This window comes from Labrus mixtus, chromosome 19, assembly GCF_963584025.1.
Source record: "Labrus mixtus chromosome 19, fLabMix1.1, whole genome shotgun sequence".
Lineage (NCBI taxonomy): Eukaryota > Metazoa > Chordata > Actinopteri > Labriformes > Labridae > Labrus > Labrus mixtus.
Genome location: NC_083630.1, coordinates 23,022,424 through 23,043,325, shown reverse-complemented (window position 1 = coordinate 23,043,325; position 20,902 = coordinate 23,022,424). Strand labels below are relative to the sequence as shown.

General features: G+C 42.8%; 3 protein-coding genes across 5 annotated transcripts in view; 2 read left to right on the top strand and 1 right to left on the bottom strand.

The window, feature by feature from the left end:
* Window positions 1-468: 468 nt before the first annotated feature.
* Window positions 469-8,919, top strand: nom1 (nucleolar protein with MIF4G domain 1). Its single transcript, XM_061064376.1, has 11 exons — window positions 469-1,684; window positions 1,774-1,892; window positions 2,327-2,522; window positions 3,325-3,648; window positions 3,737-3,847; window positions 4,431-4,604; window positions 5,513-5,634; window positions 5,962-6,094; window positions 7,456-7,587; window positions 7,685-7,794; window positions 8,506-8,919. Exons 1-11 carry the CDS (start codon window positions 704-706, stop codon window positions 8,681-8,683), a joined length of 2,580 nt encoding a protein of 859 aa, XP_060920359.1. The 5' UTR covers window positions 469-703; the 3' UTR covers window positions 8,684-8,919.
* Window positions 8,920-13,700: 4,781 nt separating this feature from the next.
* Window positions 13,701-16,046, bottom strand: mnx1 (motor neuron and pancreas homeobox 1). Its single transcript, XM_061064371.1, has 3 exons — window positions 15,439-16,046; window positions 14,592-14,752; window positions 13,701-14,032 (listed from the first exon to the last, which is right to left on the bottom strand). The coding sequence occupies exons 1-3, from the start codon at window positions 15,926-15,928 to the stop codon at window positions 13,742-13,744; spliced, it is 942 nt and encodes a 313-aa protein (XP_060920354.1). The 5' UTR covers window positions 15,929-16,046; the 3' UTR covers window positions 13,701-13,741.
* Window positions 16,047-20,735: 4,689 nt separating this feature from the next.
* ube3c (ubiquitin protein ligase E3C) overlaps window positions 20,736-20,902 on the top strand; it is a 30,558-nt gene continuing 30,391 nt past the window's right edge. Inside the window, exon 1 of one of the 3 annotated variants that reach the window (XM_061064107.1) lies at window positions 20,736-20,847. The gene's annotated coding sequence lies outside the window, so the exon portion shown is untranslated. Of the gene's footprint in view, window positions 20,890-20,902 lie in introns of all 3 variants that reach the window. The other 2 variants (XM_061064106.1, XM_061064105.1) reach the window with 2 other exon arrangements.

Here is a 20,902-nt window from a genome sequence, read left to right as displayed (position 1 = left end):
AGAAACCCTTTAATAAAATAAATCAAATATTTAGATTTCTTCGTTCTACTTTATTTGTTTTTTTCTCAGAGCCTGTAACGTGGTTCAAGCTTTCTGCATTTAGCTCAGGTCATTAAATGGTTAAACAACAGTCCGCTTGTTTGCAAAAACTTTGCACAAGTTTTTTTTCAGAGTTTACAAAAAAAATGTGGAAAATAGTAAAAGCTGTAGATTTAAAAAAAAAAAACAACAACATACATGTTACTGAACATTTTCTATTTTAGGAATATTGTTCAGCCCTTGAAAAAGAAAAATAAGATAATGTGCCGATCTTAATCAAGGCCTCAAAATTTTCTGATTCTTCATTTGAAGTCACGGGCCGCAAATGGCCCTCGGGCCGCACTTTGGACACCCCTGCTCTAAAGCATCCAAATCGATTTTATTTATGACCTGTTGAGGGCAGCAAATCGCTTTGGCTGCGTCTAGTCTGCAGGAAATCTAAACGAAGAAGAAGAAGGAGGAAGCAACAATGTTGTCCTCATGGAAACACATGTGTGGTTTAAGGTATTTATTTGTTTAAACGTCTGATATTTATCCGTGTTTATTTATGAAGCAGCTTTAAGTGAGCCAAGCTGAGAAACTATTATCTTTAAAGAAAGTCAGTCTGCGCTTTAGTTCGCTTTAGTTCGCTTTGGTTCGCTTTAGTTCGACGTTAGTTGTACAAATGAAGGGGAAATGGAAGCCGAACAGCAAGAAGAAGAAGAAGGGAAACGAGGTGTTGCAGAAGTACATGGTGGCAGTGGATGAGTTTGTTAAAAAGAGTGGCACTGAGGAGGTGGAGAGTGACCATGCTTTAAGGTTTGTGAAAAAGAAAAGCAGAAAGGAGCTGCGCAAAGACAAGAGACTGATGAAAAAGGCCAACATGAAAAGTCATTATGAGGGAAAGAAGAGTATTAGTTTAGCTGGTGGTGATGATGATGGTGACAACTCTGGGACAGCAGCTGAGAAACAGAAGAAGAAGAAGAAGAAGAAGAAGAAGAAGAAAAAGGACATGTCAGAAGCTCCTGCAGAAGATCAGCCTGACAACACTAAAGCAAAGTCTTCCTCCAAGACCGGCAAGAAGGTCAACAAACTCCAAGAGTCCAGGAGAATGGCGCTGCTGGAGGCGAATGAAGACGAGGACAGGGAGATAAAGAAACTAGAGCGGTACTTGGGGATGAATAAGAGAAGGAACAAAAAAAGTCTGCCTCAGTCGTTTGTGGCCGACGGACTCGATTACATCCTGGGCGTGCTGGACTCCGGCTCATCAGCTGCTGCAGGCGTGTACGGCGACAACGCTGATGATGATGATGATAACATGGACCTGGCCAAGGAGAACTTTGAAAAGCTGGATGATGATGATGATGAGGACGAGTCTCAGCCGTCGGAGGAAGAGGAATCTGGAGATGAGATGGGGAGTGAAGCCGGCGATGAAGACTTGGAGTCATTGGATGAAAATGAAGAGGAGGAGGATGATGATGATGAGCGAGCAGAGGAGGAAATGGAGGAGGAGGAGGAGGATGATGATGAGCGAGCAGAGGAGGAAGTGGAGGATGACCTGGAGGAGAGTGATGCAGCCGACTCCGACAATGACGACGAAGAGGAACCAGAGGAAGAAGAAGAAGGAACGAGCGACATCACCACAACGGACTCAAAGTCAGAGACGGTGAGTTCAGAAATATGTGCCTCCTGTTATGATGCCATTAAGTGTCTCATGGAATCTTTGTATCTTAACTGTAAGCTTCATGTTTGAAGGTCCAGGTGAATGCCGCGGCGGGGAAATACGTGCCGCCTCACTTACGAGGCACTGGCGACGATAAACGCAGGGCGGAGCTTGAGAAGCTGAAGAGGAACGTGAAAGGCTTGGTGAACAGGTAACTTATCTCTCAAACACATAAAGACAGAACACAAGAACATTTTGCAGAGGGTGATTTAAGACTGTCACGTCTGTTTTGTCTCCTTTTGAACGGGTATGAAGCGTTTTTTAAGGTGATATAATACAGACAACTACGGAGGCCCTGAAGGCCCAAAAAGCAAAAAAAAAAATTTTGGGCACAAGACAAGTTTGTCTCTAACTTGTACATTTAGGAAAACATTTAATCTTTTTTGGACTTCAGGTAGAAAACAGTCGGTGGAGTGATGAAGACTGTAAATAGTGTCATTACCCAGTTTGTCCAGCAGAGGGTGCTCAAACTCCAATATGAACTTGCAGTGAAAACAGGGCCTGACAGATTCTATTATATTCATAATAACAGATAACGGCGCTAAATAATTACCCCGTTAATTAACCGCTTTCTCGCTTCCTCAGGCTGAGCGAGCCCAACATGGCGTCCATCAGCGGTCAGCTGGAGGAGCTTTACATGAGCTGCAGCAGGAAGGACATGAATGACACGCTGACAGAGGTGCTGCTCGCTGCCTGCGTGACGCCGTCCCTGATGCCTGACAGGCTGCTGATGGAGCACGTGCTGCTCGTCAGCATCCTCCATCACACCGTCGGGCTGGAGGTAAAGGAGTGTGTGCGTGCGTGTGTGTGTGTGTGTGCGCGCGTGTGCGTGTGTGTGTGTGTTGTTATCTCTGTGATGTCGACAGGGGGGATAACGATTGTGTAAGTTTTACTTTCTGGAGAGGATTTCCTTTTGAAGAGTTTGAGTTTGGTTTTCTGATCCTCTGAGTTAACGAGTTGTTTTTTTTCAAAGGGATCAGAATCTCTCACACACCTTCACTGTAAGCTAATGAGGGGTAGTGATATCTAACACCCCGGTTCTCCTTTTACTCAAAGTGTAGTAGGATCGTTATCTCTCGGTGAGATCGTCTCCGTCCTGTGAACGACCTCAAACTGGATCATAAAGAGCTGCGTTCTGTTTGGTCTCCACACAGTCTGAGAACATTATTTAATGACACTTTTGGACTTTTCAACAATTGACCCTCTGTTAAGCCCCGCCCTCACCAGAAAGTAAACCTCTGTTAAGCCCTGCCCTCCTTAGTTGCCGTTTCTAGGTTAGACCAAATCTCTTGTCTCCGGGCTCCTTCCCATTCAAAAGTGCCTCGAGATTTGCCGACTTTAATTTGTATTTAATTGATTCGATTTTTTTTTTCTAATGCCCGAGAGAAAGTTTGTCAAACGGGAAGGAGCCCAGCAACGGTTGCTATGAGACGGGGCTCTCTGATTGGTGAGTCAGAGAGACAACAAAGAGTCAATTCTCATTTTGTTATTTTGAGGGCTGCTTATGTGTTTGAACCAACGACGGGATTTGCCCAGTGATAAGAACTGAATCATGTGTGTGATTGTGATATACCATTTTCCAGGTCGGCGCTCATTTCTTAGAGACGGTCGTGCGAAAGTTCGACGAGGCGTACAAGAATCCGGCTGAGAGCAAAGAGTGCGATAACCTGGTGGCGATCGTGGGTCACCTCTATAACTTCCAGGTGGTGCACTCTGTCCTCATCTTCGACATCCTCAAAGTGCTGGTGGGAGCCTTCACCGAGAAGGACGTCGAGCTGGTTTTGTTCGTGCTGAGGAACGTCGGCTTCGGCCTGAGGAAGGACGACGCCCTGGCTCTCAAAGAGCTCATCTCGGACGGGCAGCGCAAGGCCAGCAACGTGGGCTCCAAGTTCACAGATCAGACCAGAGTAAGACCAACAGGACTCAGATTCACCACTTTGAATTTACCCGACCTCCTCAAGCAAATACAAAGTCATGGTTTGTTTGTGTCATCAGGTGCGTTTTATGCTTGAGACCATGATGGCTCTGAAGAACAATGACATGCGGAAGATTCCAGGCTACGATCCCGAGCCGGTGGAGAGACTGAGGAAGCTGCAAAGGACTCTGGTTGGTGTTGTCTTTTCACACATACACTCCTTCTCCTTCTGAAAAACATTGTTTCAGGGCGAGCTGCACGTGTGAACACAACCCAGACATTAACAAACTGGAGAACAGGAAACATGCAGCAGCAGGTTGATTAGAGCACAGAGATGGTAGAGGTGGCGTGCAGACAGTCTATGGTCGTGCAGCGATCACAGGTGAATAAAGGTCACCACCCCCTCCCACTGGCTCCAGGTGAATTCTCCTGATTATATCCTGCTGCGTTCTCACATCAGCTCACTCTGACTTTCTGCAGAATAAACACGAGGAGGCTGGAGGAGAAACTCTGAAAACATCAGGAGTGTTTCAGGAGGTTTCTGCAGGTGTGAAATCACTAATGCAGTTTTCTGTTAGTTCATAGATGCCTCTCTTGCACCACCAGGTGGCTCCACAGTTCCACCTTTTATAGACCCAGTGTACAGAGCACTGCAGTTTCTTTCATCATGATTTTTAGTGTGACCTTAATCAGAGCGCCTTATTTCTTGTATTTCTGAAATGATTTTGTGTTTGCGTCCTTTTGCTCCACTCATGGTTATCTCTGTGTCCTCAGATCAACCGCAGTGCAGGAGGCAGTGACGTTAAACTGAGGGTCTCTCTGGAGAATCTCCTGGCAGCAGAGCAGGTGGGCCGCTGGTGGATCGTCGGCTCCTCGTGGAGCGGAGCGCCCATGATCAACAAAGAAGAAGGGAACGCTTCCTCCAAACAGGGCGCCGCTGAAGGACAGGTACTACAACCCTGTATTTGAGATATTAGACTTCTGATTTGACTCTTTGTTAGGTGGGGGTTGTTTCTGTAGTAGATGGACAATGATGAAATTGTGAAACAGACTGTGGATCATCTTAGGATTTATTCAGCCGTGGTCAGACAACACAGAAACACAACACACATGGCTGACCCATGCTGACCAGGATCTCACAATCGCTTGCAATCATTGGCAAATTCTTCATCTTCACAGTGTTGCTTATATTCTGCTAGAAGGTACAGCCCACAAATTCGTGGCTGCTTCGGTTCATCTCTAAAAGGCTAGAAAGAAGAATCACCTTGACTCGTAAATATCAGACGTATACATCTCTTCAGTCTCAGAGTCACATTTCCTTTTCAGCTCACAACAGACACTTCAATCCAAATATAACTCTGCTGCTATGAGGTCTCTTACACATGTGTATTACAGCTTCACAAACCTAAAAGAAGAATTACTCTTGGATGGTTGACACAATTTAAAGATATATCCACAAAATTATCAAGATGAATGAATCCATGAAACTACGTACTAACACTCTTTTATATATCTACAAATAAGATTGTTTTGTTTTCCCGTGTTGGCTTCATTAAAAACATCCTGTACTGTTATATAACCTTTAAATATGTCCGTACAGCTCAAGTATAAGATACATGAAAACAGACGTCAGATTCATAATCTTTGAAGTTGAAGAAGTGTCCCGGTTACCTCCGATAAAGTTAAAAAATCTGCGGTCCAAAAGTTTACTGTAAAGATGAGCAGGACCAGAACCATTCAGTGTTTTCTCACCAGAATCCTTTATGGACACGTCGGCTTGAGAAGTCGGTCTTGTTTCTGAGTGTATCCAGGTCACTTTCTGACTTAACCCGATGTCGTCGTTCCTCGTGTTTCAGTTTAGCGCCAAAGTCCTGGACCTGGCTCGCAAACAGAGGATGAACACTGAGGTCAGAAGAAACATCTTCTGTGTGATCATGACCAGCGAGGATTACCTGGACGCGTTTGAGAAGCTGCTCAGGTTTGTCGTCCTCGTCTGCATGTTTCACTTCAGTGGTGCAGCTTTAAGAATCCTTTTCTGAGTTTAAGAGTCCTGCCTCATAGTCCACTACGTTGCACCTTTTGTACATTTTGTGTTTTTTATTTTATATTTTTAAATTCTATTTTATATATTGTAATAGCTTCTTATTCTGTATTATTTAAGTTGTTGCTAGTTCTGCTTTATTTCCTTGTTAATTGTTTAGCACCAATACACAAAGTCAAATTCCTTGTATGTGTAAATGTAGTTGGCAATAAACCCAGATTCTGATTCTGATTCTGATTCTTTTGGTTTCTCTCCGTGTTGAAGGATGGGCCTGAAGGACAAACAGGAGAGAGAGATCGTTCACGTTCTGATGGACTGCTGCCTGCAGGAGAAAGCCTTCAATGCTTATTACGCCGTGCTGGGAGAAAAATTCTGCTCCCACGACCGCCGCTTCCAGGTAAACTTGAACTTCAACAACTTGTGACTGTCAAAAAAAAAAGTTCTATCTATTTTAATTCTGTACCTGAGCACACACTGTATTTAATTTTCGATTTTCAAAATAAAGCTTATTGTGATTCTTGAAGGAATAACAGCTCAATATAAAGACATCATGCATACAGAATAGTTTAACATTGTTATTAATCTTTATGTCAGGGTGGGCAAACTGGTAGACCCCCCAGCAATAATGCCTGACCCCTGAGAGAGAGAGAGAGAGAGAGAGAGAGAGAGAGAGAGAGAGAGAGAGAGCTGGTCTGCTGCTCGGACGTAGACCTCACTGAGATCCTAGATTTCTAAACTGTGTGCAGGAATTTAAAATGTGAATATGTGCAGACAGTTTAGGAAACCGTCTGTAATGATTTTTAAATCATGGGAACAGATTTGTAAGAAGCTTTGGAACAACCTGCACTCTGATTTTAATCTGAAAAACCTCAGTTACCCTGAATGTTCTGAAATCCTCAGTGAGGAGTCTTGAATCCAAACCTTCTGTTGGTTTAATGTGTTCTGTTTGAGATGTTGAAACCATGTTGCTGAGCATCTTACTCAGGTCTCTGATCCCAAATGGGACCGACCCCGGATAAATAAAGGTTAAAATTAAAAAAAACATCTCTTACTGTAACCGTGCAGGTCATGGTTGAATACTTAAATGACAACAAACATGATTTCAGGACGGATGTTATCAAAGTATGATCCAAATTTTCTTCTCTGTATTCAGTTTTAAAATCGTGTTTTTAAAGTTAAAGGTGAAGAAGAGGAGCATTCCTGTTTGAACTGCATCCTCATTGTGTGTGTGTGTGTGTGTGTGTGTGTGTGTGTGTGTGTGTGTGTGTGTGTGTGTGAGAGAGAGAGAGAGAGAGAGTGTGTGTGTGTGTGTGTGTGTGAGAGAGTGAGAGAGTGTGTGTGTGTGTGAGAGAGAGAGTGTGTGTGTGTGTGTGTGTGTGTGTGAGTGTGACCACCCGGTCTCTTAACCTGTGTGTGACCCGCTGCGTGTGGCCTTCACTTCACCTCTGCAGTGTGGGAGCCTCTCACACCTTTACCTCTGATATGAGTCCACTCAGACTGTGAGGACAAACAATGGGGGCGAGACCGCACTTCCTCCCCTGCACGCCGCCGGGTCTGTATCAGAAACTGACGACCATTGTCCTCATCAAAGAGCTCAGAGCAGAGCCGGCGGGAATGTTTGCTTTTCACATGTAAACTGCATCTGTTCCCCGAGGATTACCTGAGCAGAGAGGCTGTTTGTTGTCTGCAGTCTTTTCTCATCTCGTTATCATAAACTCTGAGTTTAACTTAATGTTCTTTTTGTTTTTTCTCTTTAAGATGACTTTCCAGTTCAACTTATGGGACAAGTTCAGGGATCTGTCAAACCTTCCCAGCAGCACCTTCAACAACCTGGTCCAGCTGGTCACGCGCTTCCTCCAGAAGAAGAGCCTCTCTCTGTCCGTTCTTAAAGTAAGCAAAGCGCCATCTGCAGGTCGTAAACTTCCACTCTGCTCAGTCCGCCTTTTAATGTCAGTGATTCTTTTATCTGTGTGTTTTTTCTGTGTAGGTCATCGAGTTTGGAGAACTCGATAAGCCCACGGTGCGCTTCTTGCGTCAGGTGCTAACCAAACTTCTAAAAGAAACCGAGCCCGAGGACCTCGCCGCCATATTTGGAAGGTGAGCTTCGTTTTTTCATGCACTAAAAAAATGGAAATTAAAGAAGCGCTGATAAGAAAACTGGCAGCTCTGTGACGCTGAATGCTAACATTAGCATGCTAAGAACTAAAAAAGCTCCTGTGAGGAGTTTGAAACCGTGCATGAAATAAAGTGAAATCTATACCGATGTCTGCAGACGAGATCATCGGCGTCAATAATTATTTTTCTAAAGTTATTTTGAATGTCTGAAACTATGAGGAGGTTCAGAATCGGCAAAGAGGAAAGACGTGCTGTTTTTGTCCACAGGGGGCGCCAAAGTTCCTCACAGGAGCTACAAGCAGTTTTAAAGGAGCGATATGTAACTCTGACCCCGAGTGTTTAAAATGGGTACTGCAGTCTAAATTCAAAACACTGGAGAGAGCAGAGCGTTGGAGAGTACAGCCAAGGCCAACAGGAAAGTTGTTAGATTTACAGGATCAAAAAAAATATTAGAGAAATCCAAAATTTGGACCTCATGGTGCCAAAAACAGAAATATTAAGTAGATTAAAGTCTGTGAGATTCGACGTCCTCATCATGTCGTTACAGGGATGTTTAAATTTCACTCTGCTAGCTCAGCTGAAAGTCTATTCTACCTGTTCAGAAAGGTTAAGCCCTTTTAACCCACATCTTGTGACACAACTTCTCTTGTGAACGCCTGAAATCAATGTCCCTCATTGTCTCCCCTCCGCCAGGATCTCAGGAATTCCCAAGTTGGGAATGCTGCGGGAGGGCTTGAAGCTTTTCATCAGTCACTTTCTGCTGAAGAATGCTCCGTCACCGGGAGCAGCTGAGCAAGCATCGGTGCTGTCAGAGCGCGCTCAGGTCGCCTCCAGAGCCATGGAGGCCAAAGAGGCCAAGCTCAAACTGTAAAACACACACACACACACACACACACAGACTGACCTCACTAAACTGTGGAGAAGAAGGATTGTAAGAACACAAACCAACAGTTTTCTGTGATGTGTGTTTTCCTCGAGGAGTTCTTGTACAAAGTTTTTGTTTTTATCTGAAAACACCGATGCCTTTAGAGACTCACAGATCTCAACACTCTTTGATGCATTGTGTATTATATTGTGTGTAATAAATAACTAAGGTTTGATCATTAACACCATTTGTTTTGTTAACCCTTTGACATTTACATATTCTACCTCCAAATTTTTATTTAATTTTTTTAATTTAACCAAGATGGAAACTCGCTGACCTCAATAAAAAATCTATTTTTCAAAGTGTCCTGGTCGAGACGGGAAGCAGCACAATGTACAGAGTTTAACACAAACAACAAGCAGCCACACAAACAAATACAAATAAAAACATGATTAGACAATAAAAACCCAAATAACAGATTTAAGCAGCAAATGTTTGTATAGATGATACACAAACACATCAGGGAGAACATCTACAGCCAGATGTCATTTAGACATTTGTCCATTTGTTTACAGCTTTTTTAAAGGAGCAGTATGTAACTCTGACACCTAGTGGTTAAAATGGGTACTGCAGTCTACATTCTAAACATCATAGAGAGCTGTCTCCCCCCCCCCCTCCTCTCTAGAGTCCATGCTCACTCAGGTCACCATGTGGTGGACTCTGAAGCTTCAGTGTTTATCCAGCTCTGCATGGGTCTGTAAACCTTTCTGTGTTCTAACCTCTCTCCATTTTTCAAAAGCATCTCCAATATTGATCCTAGTTTGAGCACGTTTCTGCTCGTGGAGCTTATTAGAAACATGCAGAGGCTTTTTAGGTCGGGTACAATCACTTCTATCTGAACCACTTCTCTTGACCACTTCCATCACTGCAACACCTGTTGACCTGATAACTGCTCTCATATCTGGCAAACCGAGGGGCGTCCAAAACGAGCCGTGTTGTGGGGGTCGCCTCCTTAAAAGCGAGCACTTCAACATAGCATGTTTCCTTAATGATCAGATAGTAAGATACCTTTATCATCTCACTCTCTACACATCTTACTGATTGGACTTTTAAAACAAGAGTCATTTAAACGTCTTTACTCTCTAAAAGTTTGACTTCTCTCCTGCATCAGCTCTAATCTTTTATCATTTCTTCTTCTATGACCTGCGTTTTCCCTTCGACCTCGTACACACAGTCCATTACAGGAGCTAATGTTGTTAAGTTCACACAGCTGGAGTTATTGTTCCCGCTTTAACGGAGTCTATTTACTCTGGTTTACAACAGAAACACACACTAATACAGTCTATCGCGAGCTTAAACACAACTGATCTGTGAATGTTTGTACAACTGTGTTTCGGTCCCTTTCTCTTCATATCTCCACTCGCCTCCTGCGACAGCGACAAACACGAGCAGCGAGAACAGAGAGGGACGGCGCTGTGGTTTCATTCAGTGTTTACACGCTCTGATGAAGTGACCCCCGGGGGCCGTGAGTCTGGTCTCTCCTGTTTGCTCGCTGACGCCGGCCTCTGCCCGCATGGTTAGCATAGCAGAGTCGTTCTGTTACATTTGATACTTGCTCTTATTAATAAGCTCCCGTCAGTGGCGTCTGTATCAATCAAGAGAGGCCGGAGCTTTGTTGGAGGTCACGAACGGGCCACCAAGGTCAACCAAAGGAAATCTACTTCAGTCGCTGCGTCGTTATATTTTATTTGTTAAACTCGTGGAGATTAAAAATGTCTTCTCCAAAGAGTCCTGGTCGAGACGGGCAGCAGCAACAACAAACAACGAGCAGCCGCACATACAAAAAAAAAATATTATTAGACATTAAAAGACTCAAATAATAAATTTAAACAGCACATGTTTGTATAGATCATCCACAAACAACGGGGAGAAAAATAAATACAGCCAGATGTCATTTAAACATTTGTCCATTTGTTTACAGCTTCTTTAAAGGAGCAGTATGTAACTCTGACTCCTAGTGTTTAAAATGGGTACTGCAGTCTAAATTCTAAACATCATAGAGAGCTGTCTCCCCCCCCTCCTCTCTAGAGTCCATGCTCACTCAGGTCACCATGTGGTGGACTCTGAAGCTTCAGTGTTTATCCAGCTCTGCATGGGTCTGTAAACCTTTCTGTGTTCTAACCTCTCTCCATTTTTCAAAAGCATCTCCAATATTGATCCTAGTTTGAGCACGTTTCTGCTCGTGGAGCTTATTAGAAACATGCAGAGGCTTTTTAGGTCGGGTACAATCACTGAACCACTTCTCTTGACCCGCTTCCATCGCTGCATCCAATCAGAGCAGCTCGTTAAGTCTCAGCTCTTTTTCTTATTCATTCGTTCAGAGTAAAAACAGGAGCAGCAAACTTTTCCCCCCGGTTCAGTTCTGACTTTTTTAAACAGACTTTAAGAAAAGGGACTGAGGCTGAAGATTTTGAGTCCCTGACCCCGACTGATGGAGGTCAGAATTGAAAAGATTCAAAGAGAGGCCTCGTGTGGATGGCAGTACAGAGGTATGACCTTGCAGATCCCTGACACAGAGACTAAAGGTTTGAGCAGCACTGGTGTCTTTACGGAGACATAATGGGGGCTACTGGGAGAACAACTGGAGAATGTGTGAGTTCAAAGGTGGAGTCAAGTGGGATCAATAGGCCCACTGTGCAGTCCATACACGGGCCATTGTCTGCAGCCCCGAGCCACACAGACTCGCCGTCAGCTTCACCTGGCGCTCGCAGGTTGGCCATGACCCTCGGCTGAACTTTGATTTAGTCCGCTAAAAAGCCAAAAGCAAACAGCCGAAGATAACCAGCATGTCGCTCAGTAATCCCGCTACAAACGGGACGGAATCAGTCCGACGGCTCCTGTAGCTTTACCGCTGATTACAGAGGGAACAATGGCGAGGTGCTGATGCAGAATGTAAACACACGGGGTGGATGACAGTTTCCCCATTCGCTTTTCATCATTATTCCATCTGTGACACAACGCAGAAACCAACACGGTTACATCCGTATGAATAGATTAGGCACACCTTTAATAAATTCATCTTCCATGCTTGTAAGAAATAAACACTGACGGGTATATTTGTAGAGGTCGTTTCTGATTTGTCTCGTCTTTAAACATGACTCAAAATTTAAGTTTTTAGTGTTTGGACGGGACGGCTCGGGATATTTTTAAATTCTTAGATAATCTGCTGTTTGTGTTTTTTATTTTTTATATTTTTTTATCGTGTCCTTTGCTGCAGGGCTTCTTCTCACCTTCCAGATTCCACCGCATTGCGAACAATTACAGTAAAGTATCGTAAATGAAGAACTCGGGAAAACTCCAATCATCTTTAGAATTATTATTTGTACAGCACTTTTTTAATGCAGGTGACAAAGTGCTTCACAGTGTGCAATAAAAACAAACAAGAGGGCGCCGGATAGCCTGGCGGTTATGTTTGCGTGCCCCCATGTATGGCGGCTGTAGTCCTTATTACGGCGGCCGTGGGTTTGAATCCGACCTCGGCCCTCTGCTGCATGTCGCCCCCCCACCCACTCTCTCTCCTCCCAACATTTCCTGTCTCTCTTCAGCTGTCCTCTCTAGTAAAATCAAAAAGGGCCGAAAAATATATATTTAAAAAAAGCAGACAGGCCGACAGAATTACAAAATTAGAAATAAAATAAAAATAACAGAGTGAAAGCGTTTTGTAGTAGAGAAATGAAACGGACACACTGGGGCCCCTGAAAGGTAGCGTGAACAAGCCTCTCTGCAGACGCCATGTATTCAAATCAGTGCATGTGTGGATCAGTAGCTATATCCTCAGCCTCAGCTTTTGGAGCTGACTTATTGCCGCCTCAGGGTAAGTCCTTTATTTTCTACCATCCTTATTTTTGTGCAGGTCTTGGTGCGTGCAAAGTCCAGCATCACTGGTCCGACATTTAAGTTCAATGGGACGTTAACATCACCAACAAAAAGCAGTCTAAACCATTTTAAGGTGTATGTGGTATCATATCTTAAATTTAGGATGGGTTATGATTTTGCCCCACATGCAGAGGGGCCCCTGAAAGCCCCCCCCCCCCCCCCCCCCCCCCTTTATGAGCGGCCTTGCATGTAGGAAAACTTTGTGAAAATAAGTGTAGTATTATTTCTAACTCTTAAATTAAAAACCAAACTTTTTGAATATGTGGAGAGTTATTCTTCAAATGCTTTCAGCCACCTTGTCGCTCAGCGCGCCGTTTGAAGGCTTTCCTTAACGCGAGCCCATTGCCAGTGTGGTGTGAAATGTTTCCCCCGTCTGCCTGCCTACTTGCTGTTTGCTCTCACTGCACGTTTGCACACATCCGACAGCGCTATTAACAGTAATTCCCATGACCCGAGCTGTCAGAGCAAGGAGAAAAACACCAGCCTCTGTCCGCGTCCGCGCCGCATCACACCGCCGTAAATCAAAGGGGGACTATTTTCTTTAAACAAGAAAAAAAAAACTCACTCAACTGAGATGTATACAAAAAAAAACACACTTTATTTCACATTGTTTGCACCAAGAATGACGCTAAACAAATCATCCAGCATGCACTTGTATTACTTTTTTATAAATACAGTATATAAAAATAAACATAACTTTTTTTTCCAGCGTAAATTTGAATCACTACGGGACGCCATGAGGAACAAAAACAGGCCAAAGTAAGAACAGACATTGAACCATCAGTTGTGGTGTGAGCTGAAGGATATTATTGAACTTTATTGCCTAATAATGAAGCATCGTATAGAATCCTGAGCCAGTTTACAGCGAATTAAAAACCATGCAATGAGTCACAGTTCACCTGCAGCCGAGTGCTGAAAGGTGAGTGAGCTCTCCTGAATTATTGCTTTTCACGTTGATCAAACTGTTGATATATTTGACCCTAATTTATATTCTTCTTGACAAAACAAATGCTCATAAGGTTCATTGGAGGATTACATGCAGCTGCATTTTTTTTTAATGGTGACCACCCCCACACCCCCCCATCAGTCTTTATAAACGGAGCTCGTCACCTCCGGCCCTCTCCGTCTTCAGGGCTGCGGGCTGATGTCGCTGCCGTGGTTCCTTTCGTCGTCCGATGAGCAGTCCGACGAGTTGTACAGGAAGTGATCCCCCTCGTCGTCGTCGTCACTGTCTCTGAAGTCTCTTATTCTGCCGTTTTTTGAGTCTGTCTTGCTTTTATAGTCCGACTGTTCGAGGCCCTCGGATTTCTCCTGGCTGCTCTTGCTGCCCTTCTTGTTCTCGGCCTCCTGGGCCGCCTGCTCTTTGGCCTTCTTACTCCTCTTCCACTTCATGCGTCTGTTCTGGAACCAGATTTTCACCTAAAGAAAGAAATAAAAACACATTTATTTAAATGTATTTATCCATTTGAACCTACAGAGGAGGCTATCGCTTTGCGTAATGACGCGTAAACTTTGCGTAAAGGTTGACTATCTCACCTCCACGGTTTTACAATTATCCTGAAATTTATTTTATCCATACAATTATTTGATATATCTCGTTGATACACAGACAAAATCAATTATTGGAGAAACTTGATGACATTTACAAATGCATTTTTTTTTAAAATAAATGTTAATTTTCAAAGTGCACAGCAAAAAACAAGACAAAACAAAACAATGGAATTTAACAGGACAGCACCAAGACTCACAGCCATGGAACAACATTTAACCTCATGTGTTACAAACTGCAGGAATCTTTAAAAACTACAAATTTTACAAATTAAATTTAAACCAAAGGAGTAAAAAGGGAAACTACTCGTGCAGAAATAATCTGAAACAGTGCGGATATGTAATCTTTTAAAAAAAAAATGAAATAAAGAAACTAATCATGAATGTGCTGTTAATTTGAAGACAGAGGAAACTAAGTGTGATTTGTCACCTGAGTTTCTGTGAGCATGAGGGACGTGGCCACTTCAAAACGCTTGGGTCGGGACAGGTACTTGTTCAGTTTGAACTGATGCTCCAACTCCAGCAGCTGCTGACTCGTGAATGCAGTTCTTGGTCTTCTGCATTTGCCCAGCAAGTTGGACTGCGCCTGAGCTGCAATAACAATAAAAATCAAACATTTAATTAACACATTATTTCAGTTATTTTCTGGCATCAACTGAAAACTAAGAGATTAAAAACGAGGAGGGCCTTTCCCAAAAGCTGACAGCTATCTGTTGCACTATAGTGTCATAATGTCTACATTTCTCTGCTCATGCTTTAAGCTACAAGGTCATCCACTTATGAATATTTTCCATGCAGGAGTTATTTGCCTCTTCGTTTGGAACAAATCTGCTAAAACGAGCAAAAACAAAAAAGGCAGTATCTGGTGAGCAAATAGCATGTCGACTGTGGGTTTCACACTCCTCCGCCACTTTCCCACTGTCCATTATCTGTCCATTTTAGTTCCTCTCAGAAAAACCCATCAGTGTGTGACAGCCTCTCCATTCAGAACATCACATATCGGAGGGAAATATGCGCAGAAAAATCTCTTAAAAAGCTAACTCTACTTTTAGGGAAATAAAAATGATAACGCTTTCTATATCCGAGTGTGAGGAACAGATTAGAAGAGGCCCCTAATGTTTCATCATGAAGGTCTCAGTATCTTTTTATAGACATCATTTTTATCAGCAGAATTATAAAACACAAAATCAGCCTTTTTTTTTGGCTACCATGCTTTATTGTTTTTTTTTTTTTAGGATTTCAGTGCCAGAAGGCTTTAAATAAAAACATCTACTTACAATTAAAGTCTGACATTTTGGGCAGCATCATCCCGGCCGTGGAGACCCGCAGCCAGTGGTCCAGCTGGAAGGTGCTGGCTGTCAGTTTGATGGGATCGTTGTGGTGATGATGGGAGCCGTGCGGGTAGGAGGAGTAGGACAAGGCAGGGTGTTGGCCTGCGAGCGCAGCCGCGGAGTAAGTGTACATGGGATGACCGTACAGAGCCTGTGCGGGGATTCCTGCGGTGGTCTGCGGGTGTAATCCAACCATGCTGTGTGGACTGTTGAGAAACCCCGGTTTAGGAATCAAACCGCAGGTGGAAATCCTCGGAGGAGAGGGGGTCTCTGTGCGTAAAGACTCCGCGCTGGTGCTCAACTCCGAGGATCCAACGCGGGACGGGATGATGGAGGAGGAGGACAGGGAGGTGACCAGCGCCAGCGGAGAGGTCTGCACTTTGGGGGTATCAACTGCTAACAGCGCGTCAATTCGAAAGTTTTTGGACTTCTCCATCGGGGCCGCCTGATGCGCGTCCTTGTCGCCTCTTGCCTGCCTGTTAACGAAAGGAGAAGTAAAGCGCCGTTTTCCCACCTCTCGACAGTTCTGATATGCTCCAGAGTGTGAGAGTGGAGCTCCGTGTCACACTTAATCCCCGACAGATGGAGGCGATTGGTGCAGCCGGCTGCAGGGGGGCCGGCCCACGCGTCACAGAAACCAACACCGCCTCTCTGCTCTCCTCACTGAGCAGCAGCGCGATTACTGCCTTCATAAATTCACTTTTAAAGAAAAATGGCGCAAAATATAGAATGAGAACAATTCAATTAAAGCTGGATGCATTTTTTTTATTGCCTCTATTTAGGCCTAATTCATGTACAGTGTTTGTTTGGAGTACAGCTGTCCAAAGGGAGTAAGTCTGCTCCTCTGGCTGCTTATTTTTTTCTGGGACTGTCCTGAGGTTTAAATATCCAACATAACAAAGATCACCATTAACACGAATTAAAACAATCAAATATGTAAATCCCAGTGAGTTCATGGGTTCAATATTTTGAGTTCTGCACTCTTTATTTATTTTTCCAAAAGGCGTAAAGGGTCCAGATTTTCTTCTTTGATTGGCCTGATTAAAAAGCAAAGGGCTTGCTTTAACTCGAGCTGCATGCATTATGCAAAATAACTTTATTTATGATACACAATAAAAAAATAAATAAAACATTGACTTTATAGGCCTAACATAGGAAAGTATTTGGATGCGTTTTTGATGTAAAACTGGATTTTCAGTTCAGGCCTATTTTTGTTAAAAAAGCAAAAGAAGAAGGCCTACCTACATATTTCCTTTTGTTGAGGGGTTAAATAAAAAAAATCAAAGCATGCTCAAACATGAACATCTTGAGCCGGAGCTCCCTGAGAGGCCAACAGGGAAATTTAAGTAAAAGCCCTCCTTCTGTCGCTGCAGAGCTGAGGCTGACAGACGCAACACTGCCCTCCTGTAATGGAGATATATGGCCTGCACGTTTTGATTGAAACCCTCAACCACTCTACAATCATTTTGATCAGCCAGCAGCATTTATTCTGAGATTCTTGGTGATGTAGGTTCGTGCGCGGCAACTAAACATCTCTGCTGTAAAGATGGGAATATGATGGGCAACGTTTTTGAAACAGAAAAAGACAAGAAACTGGATTTTTTTTCCCCCCGGCTTTGAGTATCTGTCAAAATCAAATTTTGGACCCAATGTGTGCGCAACGAGCAGCCAAACATGAGCTGATTGAAAAGGCCGATTGAAATTGTGCTGAGGAAAGATGGAGCTAATAGGCCCGTGGCTCCGGGTGACTCCGGTCTAATAAGCCACTTAAAGTTAATGGAAGAGGAGGTCAAAATGAGAATTATTGACACCCAGTTGCCCTTAACCTGTCTACCAATAAAGCTGATTAGTTTTTGTCAATTCATCAGCTGAGCGCGCTCCGGGGACGTTTTATTTGCTCGGGGGAAATCAACAAGTCACCGGGTAGTTTTCAAGTAAAGGATCGCCATTTAATTGTGGACCCTGATGATCATGACCAATTACAGGATGATAACGGGGAGATTGATGTGGGGTGGGACGTTCACGGACCTGCACGGAGACGTGGAGAAGAAACAGAGAGGAGGAGGAGGAGGAGGTGGAGGACGGAGTGAGTGGATGTCTTTATTTGTGAAATGTGTAAATGTGTGTGAGTTTCAGAGGTCTCCACTTGTTGTTGAAATATTTCTGAATTATCCCTGGTTATCGGCTACCTTTTGTTTTTAATTTTTAAAGTGTTTCTGTTGATTTGTTTTGCTCTAAAAGCCTTTTATTAAAAAAAGAAAACAGCGTTAAGAAAGCAGCCATTTAAACATATTTGAAAGGCCTTCATAAGAACACGTGATGCTCCACATCGAGAGTTTCATTTTGAATTCCTCTCATCGATTCAACTCATTTTCACGCCCTTCCTCTTTTTCCCTCCAACAGCAGGACTCCTTCCCTTGTCCTCATCGGTTTAATTTCACTAAAGGCCCCCCCACATGAATATTTCTATTAAAGCAGCGGTGAAATATGGAGCCATTTAGTATTGGCCTTCACCGATCACCGTAGATTTATTGCTCCTCTTCATCACATCCAGAGGGGGGTGGGGAGGGGGGGGGGGGGGGGGGGGGGGGGTGAATAAGGCACCCAAGACGGAAGCAGACCCTTCAAAACCAAAAAAAAAGCGTTTAATTTCCTCTGTAATTACTTTCACAATTAACTAAAATACAAATCACGGTGACAAATCGGGACAGTTTTTATATGAATTACGGTCTCTGAATGTGGTCATTAGAAAAAAGGCCATTTAAAAAGCACCTGCTGTTCTAATCCAACAAACAGGTTTTGTTTTAAAGGACGCTGCTATGAAAATGTGTTAAAAAGCTGTTTTTTGTTTTATCACGTTATATTTTATTTTCCTCTCTGACATTTAAGCGTCTCTCCAGTGAGATGTTCTACATATTTATATTAAAAATATTATCTGAATGTCAATAATAAACACATATTCTATTCTATTTATTCAAGCAAACAACCCTAAACATTGAGGTAATAATAATAACTTTTATTTATAAAAACAAATGTTTACAAAGTGACAGATAAAGCAAAGGCAGGAAGTCAACAGTCAGGAAAAAAAGGTAAAAACAACAACACAAAAACTCATGGACAGTCAACATATTGTAAGATATTAATGCACATTTTCATATATGCACAAAACATAACGTTGCAGGAAAAATAAGGATAAATTGACCGATCGGGGCTATGATATCCCCCAGGGGAGATTCTGGTTTTTACTGGTTATTGAGAGACATGCAAACAGGACCTGTGGACATGCATCAGTGGAGAGAGGCTGCTACACAGGGAGTGTGCCAGAGCTGTTGGAGGATCGGTGCCTTGCTCAAGGGAACATCGGCGGAACCTTGGAAGTGACCTGGCATCTCTCTATCTACCTGACCTTTGATCCTCACCTGGACTTAAAAAAAGAAACCCCTACAATTCTCAACCCAAGTCCCTACAGGCTGAGCTACTCCAACATCAGTTTAACAGCCATCTTTCTCCTTTGATCTCAGACCTCTCTCTCTCTCTCTCTCTGTGTGTGTGTGTGTGTGTGTGTGTGTGTGTGTGTGTGTGTGTGTGTGTGTGTGCGTGTGCGTGTGTGTGTGTGCAGGCTGGATCAAAAGTTCTGTAAATTTATGCTTAGGCCTTCATCCTGGAATAATACAAATAGGATTAATGCAGGAAAGTAGCTCTACTGTAAAGACTTGCTAAAGAAACCCAACAAGAGCTGCATCCTCAGTCTTTACCATGTCATTTAAATTGTATTATTTAATGTAAAATTTTGCTCTTAATGTAAGTAATTTACTCGTAAAATAAGTGTTATTTTATTTATCTATGTATGAAAATGATACCATCTTTTTTGACTATAGGGTGGCCGAACTGACTTCTGCAGGGGTAACCCAAAGTGTTAAATGGTAAACACTTGAGCTTGGTCACACCTACACATTCACACCCTGATGGTAGAGGCTTCTGTGTAAAGAGTCCATCAGTATTTATTTACTAATCCCATTTGAATCATTCTTTGACCAGCAGAGTGTTTTATATGGATCACAACAAGCGTTATCACCCTCCAGAGAGTCAGGTGGTGATACACAGGCACTTTCCAGTTGAGTGACCATCGTGTCTTCATTATAAATCTTTTCCACAAGTGTTGGGATCAACGCAATACATGTGAATATCTTTATCTATCTATCGATCTCTAAAGCTCGAAAATAGATCTATGAAAGATCAGCCAATATATATCAGTATCGTATTTCTCCCTAATATTGTTTTATATTGTACATATCGGCCAAGCTGCAACCTCCGGTCTTGAAAAATGAAGCAGATGTGTAGAAGTGTAAAATCCTGCAGTTCCTGGAGTGTCCACTAGAGGCTGGCTGCAGAAGCACACGAAGTCACATACACACCCTTTCTAAAAAGTCTGTTTTTTTTCAGCAGAGATTAACATGTTTACAGCCTGGTTCAAAAAAAACAAATAGGTCCTATTAGTTAATGTCATGATGGGAACACATTCTGAATTTAATGTGTAGTGTATAGCTTCTGTACAGTTTATTTTAATTTACTTAGCTGTTACTACAACTTATTTATTTTTACTTTTACTTTTTTTTGTACTTTTCTACTCTTCTTTTCTTATAATGCTATTCTATTTTATATATATTTTAAACTTTTTTTTGTAGAAGCTGACTCAGGGAGAAACGCACAAGAATTCCAATGTACCTGTACTGTCCTGTACCTGTGCAAATGGCAATAAACATCTATTCTATTGTATTGTATTCTAATGGTATCGGCCCTAAAAATACCATATCAGTCGAGCCCTGGTTTGATCATCGAGATTTATGTATATACAAGTTAAAATTCAGAGTCACAAAAAGTGAACACATCTCTTTTCAAAAGACACAGTAGAGGGGACACGATGACCAAATGTAATTATTTAAATGTTCAGGAAACTGTTGAAAAAATGAGCAATTTACTTCAAAAACCTTTTTAAACATTTGTAAAAAAAAATTAATTGGCGGGAAAAATGGTTGATAATTTAAAGAGATATTCCCTTAATCTTGTTTTTAATGTAATATTTAGAAGTTTGGCTCCAGATTTTTTTTAGACAGGACGACTAATAACCGGCACAGCTGCTCAAACACACGTCAAATAAACCTGCTCTGGTTGAAAGGCGGGTCTGAGCTGCCCCGGATATGATTGACACGGATTCTGTCCAATCAGCTTCCGCCGTCTCCGAACAACCGGAAGCAGTTAAGCTTGCAGTTCCCTGTGTTGTGTTGATTTCTAGAAAAGAGAAGGAAAAAGAGGTTCTTCTTTGACGTTTGGATTAACCTTAGCTGCCTTCCCAGAGTTAGTGATTCACTTTCACTCCTTAATACTAAAGAATCAAAGGTAAACGATTCTC